This window comes from Herpailurus yagouaroundi, unplaced genomic scaffold (genome assembly GCF_014898765.1).
Source record: "Herpailurus yagouaroundi ecotype Mexico unplaced genomic scaffold, PumYag 186, whole genome shotgun sequence".
Lineage (NCBI taxonomy): Eukaryota > Metazoa > Chordata > Mammalia > Carnivora > Felidae > Herpailurus > Herpailurus yagouaroundi.
Window position 1 is genome coordinate 3504339 of NW_024412417.1, and position 17956 is coordinate 3522294.

The following is a 17956-nucleotide window of genomic DNA, read 5'->3' on the forward strand; positions in this document are numbered from 1 at the left end:
TTACCTTTCTTGCCTTTCTTTCACATATACCTAGATGTGGTTTGTGTCCAGTTCCCCAACCTGGTGACATATTTTTTGTCAAAATAAGGAGATACACAGTAGAGATACTATTCTACCATCTAGTGTGGAATGTACATCAGGTTACATGGAACCCAAGTTTAAAATAGTCATTTGAGACAATGACACTAAAACAGCCCATCCAAAAGCATAAATACAAAAGTGGACAATACAATACAAAATATAAAATTGATGAGCCTCGTGGATTCAACTTTGTCTTACGATGGATTGCTTCAGTGTTTGAATGACTGAGCTAGACTGAGGTAGGCTGGTCCAGCGGGCCTCTAGGAGTGAGGAACTCATTCTGTGAATTATGCAGATCAGGTTTTTTGTGATCTCTCGTGCTATTTCTGCCCAGTTTGCTATCGCCGAGAATTAACCAGAAGATTGGTTTAATTCACTTATTAAGTTAAACAGTAAAATGATACGCAATTTTAAAACTCTCAAGGGTCTTTAAATTTATATTTTGCAAATAAGGATTTTTGAAAGTGGATCTGAGAAAGAAGGTCATTCAGTGATTAAGTCTGTTGTGTCCTTTATTTTAAGCGTTACTGTGGGGAAGAGTCTCACAGGTCACGAAAAATCCTGATTCCTTCGCTGCCTCACCCCTCCATGCCCTCTCTGAGATTCGGATTCTCTAGTAGGGCCCAGGAATCCACATTTTAACTGAATTAAAATGGTCTGTGGGCCATCTTTAGAGGAAAAAATAAGCTCAGCGGGTCTTGAAGGTCCAATCCTACTAAATCTTATCATCTTTTTCTCAAAGACAAACTCCACTTTGTTCAGTATAGTGTTGGTAGGACCACACGGCAGGAGTTTTGTGACCCTGAGTTCCTCCTCCTTAGTCCGCTGCTGTCTCTTTGTAAAGGGAGAGGATCGTTCCGTCACGTAAGTCATCTGGCAGCTTCCTGAAATAACTAGCAAACCAGCTTCTTGCACAGAAGGAAGGATGCTTTCCTTTTCGTTCATGTCCATTCACTCCCTTACATTCTGTGCTGCTGTATCATGTAGAGATCTTTTACTTTCATCTGTTATTAATGTGTTTCTTCCATCTCTGCTTATCCAGATTTACCTGTTATTGAAAGTCACGTGCAGGGGCGCCTGGGTGGCGCAGTCGGATAAATGTCTGACTTCAGCCAGGTCACGATCTCGCGGTCCGTGAGTTCGAGCCCCGCGTCGGGCTCTGGGCTGATGGCTAGGAGCCTGGAGCCTGTTTCCGATTCTGTGTCTCTCTCTCTCTCTGCCCCTCCCCCGTTCATGCTCTGTCTCTCTCTGTCCCATGTTCTGTCTCTCTCTGTCCCCCCAAAAAAAAAAAACGTTGAAAGTCACGTGCAAAAGTTACTAACACTGCTCGTGCCCCCAAATGAAAGATCTTGTATTGCCCCGACTCCCATACATTCCAAAGTGTATCTCTTATTGCACTTACTGTGTTTTACTGTGTAACATATTTACGCTTATGCCTACGCCTCTTATCTCTTTTTATTAGACTCCCTGATTTGATTGTCATTTGCTTTTGTATCCCACAATAAGTAAAATGTGTTTGTGTTTAAACGTGTTCATTTGTTTGAATCATAAAGGAATGAACACAGTTTGTTGGATTGCAATAACAATTCTGAAATCTACATGATTATTTAACAGTATTCACTTGGGGCGCCTGGGTGGCTCAGTCGGTTAAGCGTCCGACTTCAGCTCGGGTCACTATCTCGCGGTCCGTGAGTTCGAGCCTCGCGTCGGCTCTGGGCTGATGGCCTGGAGTCTGCTTCCGATTCTGTGTCTCCCTCTCTCTCTGCCCCTCCCCCGTTCATGCTCTGTCTCAAAAATAAATGAAACATTAAAAAAAGTTTTTTTTAAATAATCAGTATTCACTTATTAAACATCTGTTTATTCTGTAACCTGCTAGGTCCTATAGATGAAGACAGAACATCTGAATAATTGACTCTGTATTAGGCTTTTATTTGGTTGTGCGGATATATTTTTGGTATATTTAGTTAAATTGCTTGTTAAATGTAAAAATAAATGAACCCAAACATACTTAAAACCATGAAGACTTATTTCATCAGGGAGTAAATGTCTGAAGTCCATGTACTATAAAAATGCATTAAATTATTTTTCTTTTTAACACCTTCAATTATTCTTTCTTTTTTATTTTTTAAAGTTATTTTTGACATTTATTCATTTTTGAGAGACAGAGAGAGGCAGATTGTGAGTAGGGAAGAGGCAGAGAGAGAGGGAGACACAGAATCCGAAGCCGGCTCCAGGCTCTGAGCTGTCAGCACTGAGCCCAACATGGGGCTCGAACTCACAAACCATGAGATCATGACCTAAGGCAAAGTCGGATACTCAACCAACTGAGCCACCCAGGCGCCCCTCCTTCTTTTTAAATAAATGTGTGTACATGCACAAATAAACCGGCATAAGCATTTGAGCCAAGATTTTAAAATTAAAAGACAAAACAATATACAAAGTTGAAATGATTTGCTTATCTTCTGTGTGTTCTTACCGTTTCAGATGATGGAAAATTGTCCTTTGAAGAATTCAAAGCGTATTTTGCAGATGGTGTTCTGAGTGGAGAAGAATTACATGAGCTTTTCCATACCATTGATACACATAATACCAAGTAAGGAACTTTTTATCATTGGATTCTGTAAGTGATGTAGAGAAGGTGTGAACAAGTATGTACTGATGCAGGAGAGAGTGAGGAAATATGTAAAGGGCACATTTTGTAATGTTTACTTCTTTCTGTATGTTGACTCTGTTTTGAAGTTTATTTATTTTGAGAGGAAGATAGTGCACTTGTGTGAGTGCACACACGAGTGCACACATGCCCAGAGGAGGGGCAGAAAGAGAGAGAGAATCTCAAGCCTCCTCTGAGCTGTCAGCACACAGCTAGCTGGATGTAGTCTGGGTCTGAAGAACCAACCAGGAACCGAAGGGTGAGATCAAGATAGTGACCTTCACGGAAATCAAGAGTTGGTTGCTTAACTGACTAAGCCACCCAGACACCGCTCTGTGTGTTTACTTTTGAGATACCCCCTCTTTAGTAATGGAAATACTCTGAAAAACTGAGTACTGAATTGCAAAACAGTGATCATCTGTAGGGAGCCCAATTAAAGTAGCTTTAGGGTGTGCAGAATGAAAAACAAAAGCAAAGATTAGAGATAATTCTAAGTGTGTCATTAATAAGAAAGTAGAATTTTACCTTCTTTCTAGTTTCATCTCAGTTCCCTTCATCTAAAACTTGTCCTGAGGCCATTCTTATATTAGCTTAGTGAAATGTGGAACTGCAGCGATTTTGTGGACAATTCAGATGTGCTTAACTCCAAACCACTGTTACCTGAGACATGCAGGTAATAGAGGACACAGAATTTTTTGCTGAATAATCAATGTATACAGCGATCTATTTTATTTATCTTACATATATAGGTCCTTCCTTTTCATTAGTATAGCATTTATGAAGTTTCTATTTATATTCTTACTATACTAATGAGGGATTTAGGATATAGAACAACAGACACGTGCTGTTTGATTCGGGTAATTGATCCAAATCACATTATTTGTAACAGTCGTGATTACAGAATTCTAATGTGGAAAATGCGTCATTTCAGCCATGCCTGGAGACCCATCAGTGTGTTTCCTATTTGAACAATCACTGTCTTGCTTTAGGCAAAGTGTCGAGATGGTTCCAGGCAGGGAGCCAGCTTGCCAAGAAAATGCTCTTGGGCAACATCGAGGCATAGGCTTTTTTCTGTGGCGAACTAATAAGAAAAATTAAAAGATTAAATTCACTTTCCTCAAGCAGTGGAAAATTTTTTAAATACTCAGTCTGTAAGTTTCTTCTGTTGGAATTTCAAATTCCCTATGAAACAGCTTCATTAGCTGATAACTGTGTCAGAAGTTTCATTCTGTTCAACAAATCTAAGTCCCTAGTGGGTGTGGGTTGGTATAACATGGAACCCGCTTATAGTTTGTGAAACAATAGACCCACTAACAAGTCATTTTTATGATATCATAGCCACTCTGAGGTATATACAGGACACTGTGGGATAACACAGTGGGGCAGGGAATTTTAGCCTAGTTTGATAAACTCTAGGAATGTTCCTAGGATTAGGTAGCCAGGAGCTGAGTCTTTATGGGAGAGCAGAAACTAATTAGGTAAAGAATGGAATGAGGGAATATTCCAACTAGAGGAAAAAGCATAAGAAAGGATCTGAAAGTATAAGGTGGATGGGAGTAACAAGTATTCATGTTATCAGCATCATCAATTGTAAGGCTGAGAGCAGAAGGAGAAAAATCTGGAAAGGGAGGAATGGGCCAGGCAAGAAGGGGTGTGCGCTCTGAGACGCAAAAGTGCTTCAAGTTTAAACTGCAGGCCAGGAAATGCCCTTAAAGTACTTAAGCCAGGGAGCAACATCTTTGTAGGTTATTGTGGTTCTCCTGAAGGACAGAGCTAAGTTGGGGGGTGGGGGGTACGAAGGTGGAGAAAGGTCACGAATGTTAGCCCAATTCTTAGATTGCTGCTAAGGAATAATGTTTATGCATGGAAGGAAGGAAGCCATGTGAACTATTCTGAGAACTAATACCTGAGTGAAAGAAAGAGCAAAGGCTGCCTTTATGGTTCAGATGTTGGAGGTTAAGATGCTAATACTCCATTATGTATGTTGATTACTTATTCCTCCTTATACTTGCTATTAAGGTTTTAACAATATCCAGGTTTGGAACAATTATTGAGAGTCATAATAGCAATCTTAGGTGTCGCAGAGGTTTTTCAAAACACATTTATTCATATTGATGAAAACTAAAGTTTTCAGTAAACCTTATTGGCCTGATTTTGCTATTTTATTTATATATTTATTAGTTGAAATTACTTGGCATAGCCTTAAGATTACATTAATTGCTAAAGAATTATATGCAATGATTTATACAGTAAGTCCAATGGAGTAATTATTACCACCAGTTGCTTTCATAGATGCATTAGTAAAAACACTTAAGTGTTTTCTGGTAACTGTTTTCTGATAATGGTGGTCAACCTAATCTGGAGCTAAAATATGTTAGAGACTTCAGAATTGTATTCATGAAATTCCTTAAAAAAAAAAAAAAGAATGTCAGTGTCAGGCTTTGATCTTTTAAGGAGATTGATTCAAACATTGACACAGAAATTTCAGAGCTATATTTCAAGCGAGTGATAACTTTTGTCTTTGCATGATCCAAGATTCAATTATTTTAGTGATTGTACTATATGCCTTCCTCTTCCACATGACTTCTAATAAAATATGTTCTTATATGCTCAGCATCACCAACCATCCTAATTTGATCAAGGGTACAGCTTGGCCTGAAGGAGCCAATTTATACATAGGCTAGACAATGTCATTCAGACTCACTGTCTCATGTTTATGGTGAACCATCAGATTCAGATACAATGAGCGTCTGCTGCTAAGGCCCCTAGCGGTGCCTGGTTCCTGCCCCTCCTGATGTCTGGTAGTTTAACTTCATCTTGGAGTCTATTAAATCACGATCCACTTAATATACTGCATTTTCTTGAGCTTATTTGAGTAAGATTCTCTTTCTTGCAAAAGTATATGCTAACACAGTATTACCTCCACTCATTTCTGCCATCTCTGGAAACTTTTCTCTTTGCTATAAATATTATATTTGCCGTGTTTTAAATAATTTTTTTAATGTTTATTTATTTAGGGGAGATAGACAGAGTGGGGGAGGGGCAGAGAGAGAGGGAGACACAGAATCTGAAGGAGGCTCCAGGCTCTGAGCTGTCAGCACAGAGCCCGACGCGGGGCTTGAACCCACAACGCACAGGATCACGACCTGGGCCGAAGTCAGACACTCAACCGACTGAGCCACCCGGGTACCCCTATATTTGCCGTGTTTTAAAAGTGCCATGTCCACTCTGAAAATATTTGGAAATAAGGAAGGAAAATATTGAGAACATGTCTTGCTACTGAATTCTCCTCTTTTTTTCTCATGAAGAACAGTCTCAAAATATTGTGCTCCTAAAACATTGCTCGATCATGAACAGCGGATATTACTTAGAAATGTCATTGTAACAGTGCCTGTAGTACCACATCATTAAGATATTTTAAATATCAAAAGTAAGTACATTATTCCTTGTAAAAGGACATAAAAAACCTATCAGGTAAACCTAGAGATTCTCAGATACCATGTGTTTATAGGTAGCTTTTCAGTGAACAAACCACACACATACAGCTGTCCACTGATTACAAAAGGTTTGGACAAGTTCAAAATATATATATGGCCCTCTCCACATACATTTAGGGAGCAATCTTAATTTACAAATTAAGCTTCCTGGTTTTTTTTCCCTTCCTCTTGTCCATTCATTTCTTTGCTCTCTTATTTTAAAAAATCAGTATGTTCATTGGAGAAATTATGTTTCGCGGATTCCACTGCAGCTTTAAGTGTGTCCTGCGGCCTTTTGGGTCTTTTCAGTCAGATTTCCTCCCCCGGAAACAAGGAGACTGTAACCAACAAATACAAAAACAAACCCGAAGACACACGGTCTCCTAAGAACTTACACATTTGAGATACTGCAAAGATTTCTATACGTGGATATTACCAAGATTGTAAATATCTATAGTTCTGAATCACGGAGAATTTCTTTTTTAGTGTATTTTCAAAATGAAACCATCAACCACACATCCCTTTATGTTAAAGTGTTTAGGGAGCTCTGGTCACTTTTCCGGCCTGCACAGTTGCAAGCTTAAGCTCAAAATTCGGTACAGTCTCATTCTAACGAGAGTTCCATGAATCATCCTAATTGTTTGATTAGAATTTTAATAATGAATGATTTGCCAGCAATTACATTCCTAATCTACACGTCCTGAAGATTTCACTCAGAGCAGAAACTAGAAATGAAAAGAACCTGAATGACAGTAGGAAAAATTTGAAGACATCAGAAGTCTAAATTTCCATCACCTTTATCCAAAAATTAATTTTAACATTGATATTTTCCATTATGTTTGGATATTTAGAAAATTTTTGTGAGTTTTTTTCTTGAGTAGTGTTGTTGAGTGTAGAACACAAATCCAGCTTTTCCTATGCATGATCCTTGGGATATATGGCATAGCAAAGAAAAAGAAGGTCAAAATGTAAGTTTTTGTCAACAGGGCAAAATATTGTTGAAATTTTTAACTTTCTCAAACTGTAAGCGAAGTGCGCACAATCTGATATTCCAAAACATTCTGAAGAATATTATAGCCACCTTATTAAGCCTTTCATGATTTCACAGACTTTTGTCAACCCTCATTTTAACTGTCTTCTTTCTGGGTCAAATATGGCTAATCTTTTTTCCTTTTTTAAAAAAGAAAAAGAATTGTTAATCTCTCATTTTAATTAGCCTTATTACATCTTTTCCGGCTCCATTAAAAGGTTTTGGACACACGTTCTTCTCAAATTTGCAAAAGTTACTAGTAAAGTGTCTAGTAAAGAATACATAAACCCGTAATATTTAAGTTTGGCAAAAGACAATATTAGCAAAAGCTAAATCTACAGCTTTGATAATTTAAAAATTGAAACCATCATATCAGAGAACAGAAATAGGTAGAAGGAAGATCATTAGGTCAAGAGGAAACTTCCATGGTTCATCAGAAGTGCTCTTACTCATCAGAAAGCCAGCTTGTCTACATTTTTCAGTCAGAGGAACGCATGAATAAATTAACATAATTCCCTGTGGTGTTAACCATAGCACAGGCGGGGGAAAGATCCCCTAGAGACCAAAAATGATTCTTTCAGAGTACTGCACTTTGGAGTTCCAGATTGTTAAGATAGGCCAAATGGTAGACCAGATGGGAGTTTTGCTCTTAGGTCAGAGAGTGAACACACAGAAAAGCTTCCCAGGGCCTGCAGGTGGGGGTTGGGGGGCGGGTTTAACTAGAAATGGACAACTGCCGGCTTCAGGTCGAGTATTCCTCGTTCCAGGCTAAGATGATTTTTTTCAGTGCCAATTACTGGGATTTCACCCAATACTTGTTAAATCACTGAAGCACACCAAAGTGACAGAAATATCACCACCTACTAAAAGAGCATAGTCCGTCTTGAGCTAGCTCTGAAAGCTTAAAAAACTCTTTCCTAAACGAAACTGAAAATTTCTCTCTCAACTTCACTTATTTCTCTTCGTTTTGTTCCTTGGGGACATGCAGAATACAAAGATGTTATGACAAGTCTTTCTAATATTTGAAGACAGTTTTATGCACCAATGATGAGATAAAATCCCATAATAATTGGAGAGCAATGATATCAAAGGGTTTGTTCCAGATGGTGGAATTTGGTTCCTTCTGAAACAGAAGGTTGTTCATCTTGTATTTGTGCGTGACAGCACAATGCTAACTTGATGAGTTGGTTGATGCAGCCACTTTCTCCCTTGAGTTATTCATCACATGCTTAAGTAGACACATACTGTGGGCACAAGGAAAAGAAGGCAGTGTCAGCACCCAAGGAATAAACAGTGGGTTGGTCTGCAGAGTATGTGGCACAGCTTGTACCGCACTATGACTGGAAAGTTCCCAGCATTTCCATAGTGGGCAAGAGAGATCTTCCTATTAAAATAACCAGTCCCATCTTTACTGGAACTGAAGACTCAGAAGGCAGCACCCAGACCTAAGTGCCTGGAGAATGGGGGAGATCACAATCGCAGGTGCTAAGCTAAGCAAGTACAGGAAAGAAATCAGAAAAGAGCAAAAGTGGTGTAGCTGTATGTCAAGATGTCAAGCGAGTGAAGAGAAAATCAAATTCCAGAGTATAATGGGTAAGACAGAGTGGGCAGACTGGGTGTCCAGAGTTGAGTTTTAGCAATATAGACTGGGCAAAGGAGCTCTGGCCAGAGAGTGTTCCAGGTATTCCAACAAGGCCCAAACTGACCAGAGAACAAACTAGCAGAGAACACAGAGCATTTCCTTCGGCTCCATGATCAAGACTTAGCTGTAAGACCTAGGCTGTGGGCTGACCTCTGTCGAGGCATTCAGTAACCTCCCTGGCATAAACAGAGAAAGGCCAGCAGATGTATGCTGTTTCCCAGAGAGAGGCAGGAGTTATCTGTTAGCTATGGCCGATGATTTTAGTTTAGAATGCTTATATGCCAAATGAGTCACGGTGTCAGAGGAACTGTGATGCTAAGAAGGGAGAGAAGAACATTCTTTACGGATTTTCCTCAACTTCTCCTAAGCTCTACTTGGCTGAAGTCACACTGGGGCAGAAGAGAATATAGTAGGCAGGACTTCACCGGTTGTGAGTGACAGAAACATAAATTAAGCTGACCTGAAAAATAATCATCCGACTCCTGTAGCTGAAAAGTCCAGAGATGGGCCTTACGTGTGCTGGAGCTAGTACTCCCAACAGTGGTGCGAGCAATCAGTCTTCCATCAACTTCCACCTCTTCTTTTCTCTGTGTTGGCTGTTCTCTTGAACAGATCCTCTTGCTGAGATGTCAAGAAGAGACTAGAAGCTCTAGGTTCATATTGCCACCAGCTTGGCAAACTCTCAGAGGTTGCTATCCTTTCCCAGTAGTCCCAGCAAAATTCTGATCTTGAACTATGTTAGCTTGACTTGGGTCTCGTGCACATCCCTGAAAAATAACCATTGTTTCCAGGAAAACACGATGTGGAAGAGAATTGGGACGGTATTTTCAGAATAGTGCTGGGCAGGCAGAACTTGTAGATCACCTGCCTACTCAGTCCCAAAGACTTTCCTCTCCCCTCTCATATTTTGGAGGAATATAATCCACTTCCCTAAAAGGACGAGAGGCTGGGCGCAGTTTGAACTCCAGAGAGTTTCTACTGAGTGTGGGGTCATTCAGGGAAATCTGAAGCTCTCTACAATGGAAAGGAATGAAGCCAGGGGGAGGTCTGTTTACAAGCGTGCTGGTCCAGGGTTCTAGTTGCCTACATCTGCTCCCTTCCTGACCATTTGACGTGTCTCCCCCCAGTGTCCCTGTGTTCCCACACTCTAGAATATTACTAGAATCACGCATGCAATGCCGTGTCTTCACTCCTTGTGGTCCTGCCAATTCCTCTGTCTCTTCAGGGACTTCCAAAACTTAGGCGGACTTTGTGGGTGACACCTGTTCTTTATTCCTTTAGTCCTTCTCCATAGTTATCCACCAGTTCTCACATATTGTGTTGTCCTTACTTCTTAAGAATTTAAAAATCGGAACTATGAACATGGCTAAAAGAAACGTTTTCTGACTATATTATTTAGAGGCACACTTTGTGCCTCATTATCAGGGACCAAAAACTGAAGTCTTACAATCTTACTAGACCTATCTTTCCAGTTATTGGTTCCATTTGGCCATTAGCACCTACCTGCGGCCATCAAATGTACTTATTATTCACCTGTTTTTCAGATGTGCCTTTCACTTCAATCATCTCTGAAACCTATTTACTTTCTTTGAGCATCTCTAGCTCATAAGGATATGAGGAGAAAAAGACAGGCTGTTTCCTGTGAGTTCCTTTTAAAATTGTTTACTTTCCTCTGAAGGCATTTCCTCGACACTGCCAACACTTTCTCCCAAATCAGGCCATTCCACAATCTGCAGCGTTGATTGAGCTGAGGATTCTTTCCTGGAGGAAAAGTGAGGACTCAACAAATCTACTTTATAATTAAGAAGATTAGCATAGTTTAGGGGATTTATAAAGGAGAGGATTTTAAGGAGATTTTTCTTCAAGTGATGTGGAAATGGGTTCTCTTTAGTTATAATTTCTACAAGAAATTGGTCTCCGTTTTCTCTGACCAAGACGGTAGACAAGCTAAATTTTGTGTCAGGGCAGTTCATATATAATTTCTAAAAAAATATTTAATTTTTAATGGAGTAAAAAAGTTACAGTTATTGTCTATGTGCCAGGCACTTACATCATCTTATTTAATCTTCACAAAAACCGCATAGAAAGGTATTATTACTCTTTACAACCCACAGTTCAGGAATCAGATATAGAAAGTTGAGTAACTTGCCCAAGGTTACACACATACATTTTGTAAGAGCCTGGGATTATCTCAGGGGTAACTAAAAACCAAACTCCAGCTCATTGTCATGCCACTTCAGTAAATGTTCAGATTTTCCACTGCTTATTGTATCCTACCAGAAATCAAAATATTCCAGGGGCGCTTGGGGGGCTCATTTGGTTAGGCTTCTGACTCTTGATATTTCAGCTCAGGTCATGATCTCACAGTCCTGAAATTGAGACCCATGTCGGGCTCCATGCTGAGCATGGGGTCTGCTTAAGATTCTCTTTCTCTCCCCCGCTTCTGCCCCTCTCCCTTGCTCTCTCTCTCTCTCTCTCTCTCTCAAATTAAAAAAAAAAAAAAAAAGGAAAGAAAGAAATCAAAATATCCCAAAGCCAATTTAAAAAATTGCTTTCAGGTAGTTTCCTTTTGATAAAGAGGTGCTTCATTCTCTAGCAGTAGAGTATATTTGGATGTACAGTATAGGGGTAATTGCCTTAATTGCTGCCTTAATCTCTTCCCTTTTTATAATCATTATGTAGGATTTTTACAGTGTGGGAGTCACCACAATGTAGAGGTGTTATTCTTTTTCTCTGTGGACATTATTTCTATTCCTTGCACATTTTCCCTCCCTCCACCCTGTCGTTATATGTGGAATTCATCTCCTACTTTTGGACTTAGTTCGTTACCACCCTCCACTCCATCACTTTACATTTGCCTCATTTTCTCCATTGTTCTTCAGAGCACTCACGGAGTTTTACTGTTTCCTTTAACCATTTGTGTTAAAGGCTTCTGCTTTCAAGCTGTTTCAGATCATCTTATGTTTTAACCTTATCCAGAGAACTCTTTTCTCGTTGTCATCTCCTCCTCCCAATAAAGAATGTGAATTCTCTTTTGATTTTTACTCAATTCACATCAGCCATAACACAATTGCTGATGGCAAAGTAAAAATCGATTACTACTCGAAATAAAAGTTGATTCCTGAGGAATCTAAATGAATTTTTTATTCATATAAATGCAGTATTCTTTCTGACGTCACCAATATCCACCAAATGGACGAAATCAGATCAGTAAAGTGTTAACCCTAATCTTTTAAAAATACACGAAGTTTACTTCTTGGATGGTTTCCTCTCTCCCTCATCCACCAATGCACCAACCAATTCTGTCTTCTTCCCCCCCCCCCCGCCCGCCCCCAGCTCATTCATCTTATGAATCCATCTAACTCTCTTTATGGTCACTACCCCTACCTAAATGCAAGCTTTCTCTCTTTTACAGCTGCATTGTTCTCAAAATGGTCACTTTGGTGGAGTACTTGCAATTTTTTTCTCTATGATGTTCCCAGGTTTCAGAATCTTTGAAATAAGTATAGATTACAAATAACCTGAAAGTGATTGCTTCCTTTTGAAATGAATTTTGTCAAGAGCAATCTCTTAAGGAAGATATTTTGCCCTATAATAATTATATAAATACCACATACTTACTGTAAAAAAGAATTCAAATAATACAGAAATCATAAGAAAGAGCATAAAAATACCCAAAATTTCACCACCTTGACTTAACTACCAATAGCATTTGGTCACCATACTTCTGTGTGCATTCTGTTCTAATCATAGAAAGCTATTTTCTTCTATTTCTTCTCCTTTCCTACTATCCACTCCTATCTTACCCCACATGACCAATCTCTACCACTGAGACTGTGGTCTTCTATCTTTTTCCATATTTAAATAATCATATACATATCTATACGCCTCTTGAAAACCTTCCCTGACCTTTCTTATTAGGTTACATTTCTCATTCTGCTTTCTCCTTGTGGCGTGTATCTCTTTTCCAAAGCACTTACATAAACTACAATTTTATGCTTGTTCCATGTTTATTTGATTGATGCTGCCCTCCCCAGTCTAAACGACACGAAGGCAGAAGTCATGACTGTCTTGCTTTCCATGGATTCCAGACCCAGCACCGTCTCTAATATATGTTATGAGCTCATTGAGAAGGGATAGATTCCTGCCTCCCCCTATCTCATGCTGTGCACTTTGCCTGAATAGCCTCGCCCCTCTCCTCTGCCTAGTAGAGTTTTCTAGCTGTCAAAGTCCACCCAATTCCAGAAAAGCAATGTTGCAGTGTGGAAAAAGCTCAGGAACTGGTCAAGCTTAGGCTTACATCCTTCCACTATCTAGCAGTAAGGACTATGGATGGCCATCGCTCTTTACTGAACCTTAATATTATTGGCTGTAAAATAGGTCCAAGGTAGAGACTCATTTTGTGAAGTTTAACGATAGTATGTAAACACCTGCCATTAAATCATAATCATGATTATTATTGTTAAGATGTATTTACTAACCTTTTCTTCTTTCCTGATTGTCTTTTTTGTCCACATTTCTGTAATTGCCATTTCATAGGGTACCATTTAATTATATATCTGTTGTTATTTTTTGCTAATTGTTTCATGAACATGTTAGTTTTGTCACTAAATCTAAATCATACAGTCCTTTCAGGCAAGAATATGGTTTTCTGCTATTTCCAGTAATTGTTATAATACACTCAATAAGTACTTGGTTAGTTGACTAATTCTTCTAGGAATGGAGTATATTGATTAGATGTAAGAAAAGCATACAAAGGCACATTGTTGGTGATTTTTAGAGTTGAGATCCTGGCTGACTGATGATAGAAAGGATGACGCGACTGACAGATCCGGTCAAATAATAACTGAGTCTTTTTGAGGGGAATCAAGTAAATAATAAGTCTGACTTTGGACTCGCAATTAAATTTTTGAAAGGTATGTCTCTTTTAAAATGGTTCTCTACGCCCATGAACTAAAAGCCATGAAATGTAATTTTAAAATGTGAATGTGGATTGTTTATTTTAGCAGACAGAAAATATGTTCAAATTACGAATTTCTCTTTGTCCCAGTATATTTAGCGGATCTGCATTTATATATAAAACAAAGTTTCCCTGCTTTAAAAGAAGCTCCCACTATATAGAATATTACGTTCTCTTTTCTGTTTTTTTTAAGGTTTATGTATTTATTGAGTGGGGGAAGGGCAGAGAGAGAGGAGGAGAGAGAATCCTAAGCAGGCTCTGCACTCAGCACGGAGCCTGATGTGGGGATTGAGATCATGACCTGAGCCAAAATCAAGTGCTGGATGCTTAACTGACTAGGCCATGCAGACGCCCCTTCTCTTTTCTGTTCTTAAAAGGTTTCTCAGTAGGGAAAAATAGACTAATTAGCAAAAGCTTTTAGCAGTGAACTCAAACTGTAATAGGAAGAAAGCTGAGCTTGGGTATCAGCTGAACGTTACTGTTCTTGACTCATTCAGTAAGGGTTTAATGGCTTAATTTTTAGGTTTTTCTGGGAATCTGTTTTTAATTAAAATAGTTTGCTTTTAGAATAATTAGAATTCTACAGGTGGAAAACCATAGGATTTTAATTATTTGCATACAGAACTTTCCCTCCACTTCCCATCCTCACTGCCGTCAGGTTGAAATGAATATAGACTTGAGATTGCCACAAAGAGTCTCTCTCTTGCTCTCTCCCTTACCGTGTATAGTTGCCAAGTGAAAATTCAGATTTGACCTTGACAACTGTTACTCTGGTTGAGTTTGCAGCTTCCAAGAACTTAGTCATTTATCCTTACTTATGTAATAGAATTGTGTGCACTGTCTCTGAGCTCCTGTCTGCATCTAGTTTCTTTCACTCTCTTTTACAATCTCTCCCTCTGTCACTCTCTTCGACTGATCCATCTCTAAACTGGAAGTTGACGGACTATGTCTATACCGGGGTCACTTAAATAGAAATGGATTGTAAGAGGTCTCTACTCTTTGAATTTCTGTGTTGCTATTTATTTAACTGCCTTTGCATTTCTGCTTCTACTTTGAATCCCTAATCCTGGATCCTTGCCCTTTATATTTTACATTTGAAAATCTTTTTATTCTCCATGGAGCTAACTTCTGGTTCATGAAAACTCAAAGGGATTTTATCTTTAATATAGAGTATATTCAGAGAGACATAGTCCAGTGAAAAGAGCATAGTATGAATTCATGAAACATTGTTATCCTCACTGTATTTGATTGGAACTGTTCTGTAGGGTGAAGAAAGTAATGTAGATTTCAAAGCCCATGACAGAAATCCCCCATTCACAGTCCTAGATTACACAGGAAATCTTTGTCCTTTGGTGGTTATGTAAAGTCTTCCACATAAGATTTCTTAACCTGGTAACATGAATCCCTGGAAATTTAATATAAAATGCTATAGATATTACATATTTTAAATTTGATGGGGAGGGAGGAGAGATGGTTGATTCATTATATCAGACACTCAGTGTTCTGTGCCAAAACAGCAAAGAACAACTACGCAAGACTCGCCTTTCCTCTTAACTTCTAAATCAGCCCCCCCACCGGCCTTTTATGAGTAATTTTATATCAACCCTGATACAGAAAAAAAAAAAAAAAAGAGGTTGAATATTGTAAGAGGCTACCACAGAAACCCACTGAAGTTTCTTGGGAATTCCAGGGAAGAGGATCCTAGAGATTAGGGAGAGAGAGAGAGGCTAATAAATGGAACTTTGAGCTCAGTCTGTGTCTAATACCCTGTCTTGCCCATACAAACTGAACTTTCCATTCTTTCAACAAGTATTAGTGTTTACCTCGTTGTGCTAGATGCTGGGGATATGATGGTGAAGAAGAGATTTATAGTTTGGCCAGGGACGTAGAAAGATGGTAACCTGATTAATTATGACAGGGAGATACAACTGTTTCGGAGTTAGGGGTGGGGACTAACCCAGTCTACAGTCAAGACCTCTTGAAAGTGACTTTTAAGTGCGTGATGAGCTACTATCAAGAAGAGGTGCGGATATGAGTGGGGTTGCAGATGAGAAAAGTTTTAGTTGAAGAGAATGGCATATGGGGAAACCTTAGGTGAGAGGGAGGGTGGCATGTTGGGGGACCTGAAAGGCAAGCAGTCTGCTCAAGTTTAAGAGTGTGATGGGGACAGGAACCAGAGAGACAGGGCCACTTGTGAAAGGCCACTTATGAACCTGTGGGGCATTCGGATTTCTACCCTCAGGTCAGTGTGGAGCCACGAAAGGGTCTTAAACATGGAAGTGACCGGACTAGTTTTCCGATTTAGAAAGATGGTTCTTCCCAAAATAAAAGAGGATTGAAGAGAGGTGACAAGTCTGGAGACAGAAAGACCAATTAAAAGGCTACTTCGGCTGTCCTTGAAAAAAGGTTTATCTGAATCATCATTTTGAAAACTAGTCTTTGAGTAGGTTGAAATCTTTCTGGTCTGGAAAGATGTCAGGTACTCAGTAACCCGATAATGCAGAGCAATAATAATGGTGAAAGTTTATGTACCAGATCCTGTTTTAAGAACTTTACACCTGGGTGCCTCAGTCAGTTGAGCATCTGACTCTTGATTTTGGCTCAGATCATGATCCCCAGGTTGTGGGGTTGAGCCCTGCATCAGGCTCCATGCTCAGCAAGGAGTGTGGAGCCTGCTTAAGATTCTCTCTCTCTCTCTCTGTCTCCATCTCTCTGTCTTGTTCCTGCCTCTCTCTTACCCCCCCCCCACTCTGCCCGTCCCAGCCACCCCCTGCTCATATGTGCTCTCTCTCTCTCTCTCAAATAAATGTTCCATCATTGACTTATTTAATCTTAACAACAGGCCATGATTGAGCCCATTTTGCATGAGGAGGCCGAAATACAGAGACTGAGTGATTTTCCCCAAGACACCCAGAGGGTAAGGAGTAAGCCTGGGAAGTCTGACTCTTAACCACGACTCTATACAGTGGCCTGTTGAGTCATTCTCCGGTACACTGGCTCGGTGTCTGGCAGAGCGATATAGTCTTTGCTCTGTTTCTGAAGGACTTGGCCAAGCAAACTTTTCAGTGTTTTACTATCTTTGAATATTAAGTGGCGCTACTAATATTTTCTGGCAGGAAATTGTGAAAACTCATGAAACAAACGTTAAAAAGCAGTTTAGTCTGGCAACCACAGAAGGTGCCACGTAAATACGAGGAGTTTGTTTGACTTGAGTTAGCAGTGCTTGTCAGCGCGGGAATTCGTGACGCGCCAGCTCGTCCATTGCTCGCTCATTGCTGCCTCCTGGGTTCGGGACCAGGGAAGGCGAGGGTGGCTGGGAAGCTGCCCCGTTCAGGTCGTTCTCTGCCCACTGTCCTGACTCTTCTGGGAGGGCAGGGGCATCGGTAGCCTCGATGAATGGAAATCTAATATTTCAAGAGGTGTTACCCTGGAAGAACAAAAATACTTGTGGTGAAGCTATCAATTTAGTGACCAAGTAGTCGAAATAGTTGATCGGAAGATGTGCATGGAAATGACCTATTTTGGGCAGAGAGCCTTCCGAGATTAAACTCTCCCTTTCTGAAGAGCCTTAGAAATGCGAACTCCAGTTGACAGAAATTGCTTTTTTCCTAATCATGTCTTCAGGAGGCAACAGTAGCTTGGAAAATGGGCTTCCTTTGAAAAAAGGAGATGAGCACGGTATAGAGATAGATGAGGGTCAAAAGGGCCTTGACTTCTGTAACAGTAGGAGAATATTGGAGGCTACTTGAGTCTCTGGGTATCACTAAGGAAAGGAAGTTAGGAAATGCCATCCCCGTTAGGGACTTTGCTTCCCCCTCTCTCCTAGTGTTTAAGTTTCACAGCAGTGAAAGTGACATGGAGACTTGTTGCCTAAGATGGCATGGAGAGGGGGAGCTGAGCCTACTGGGTTTGTCTTGAGAGAGAAGAACCTCCTGATGGATAATGGGGTGGTGGCAGCTCAGAATGAAAGGAAAGCAATCTGGATCCTGGAAGGAATTATTAGAAAAGGGTACTCCAGAGGTGGCTCAGGCCTGAGAGTTAATGGGGGACACTTAAGTGTCAGGGCCCCATGCAGTGCAAAAGTAGATTCTGGAAAATTCCACCAGGTGGGTCACAG

General features: G+C 40.0%; 1 protein-coding gene and 2 long non-coding RNA genes across 6 annotated transcripts in view; 1 reads left to right on the top strand and 2 right to left on the bottom strand.

The window, feature by feature from the left end:
- The window catches only part of NECAB1 (N-terminal EF-hand calcium binding protein 1), a 195655-nt gene that overhangs the window by 35942 nt on the left and 141757 nt on the right, over window positions 1–17956 (top strand). For both annotated transcript variants that reach the window (XM_040493940.1, XM_040493941.1), the window contains exon 3: window positions 2566–2674. In XM_040493940.1, the coding sequence (XP_040349874.1) occupies window positions 2566–2674 (109 nt within the window). The remainder of the gene's footprint in view (window positions 1–2565; window positions 2675–17956) is intronic.
- Window positions 578–2660, bottom strand: LOC121042683 (uncharacterized). Its single transcript, XR_005796383.1, has 2 exons — window positions 2558–2660; window positions 578–1129 (listed from the first exon to the last, which is right to left on the bottom strand). It is a non-coding gene; the product is annotated as an uncharacterized LOC121042683 (long non-coding RNA).
- Window positions 3200–17956, bottom strand: part of LOC121042682 (uncharacterized) — a 42210-nt gene continuing 27453 nt past the window's right edge. For 2 of the 3 annotated variants that reach the window (XR_005796382.1, XR_005796380.1), the window contains exon 4: window positions 3200–3391. This is a non-coding gene — a long non-coding RNA (uncharacterized LOC121042682). Of the gene's footprint in view, window positions 3392–17153; window positions 17267–17956 lie in introns of those variants that run through there. The other variant, XR_005796381.1, reaches the window with a different exon arrangement.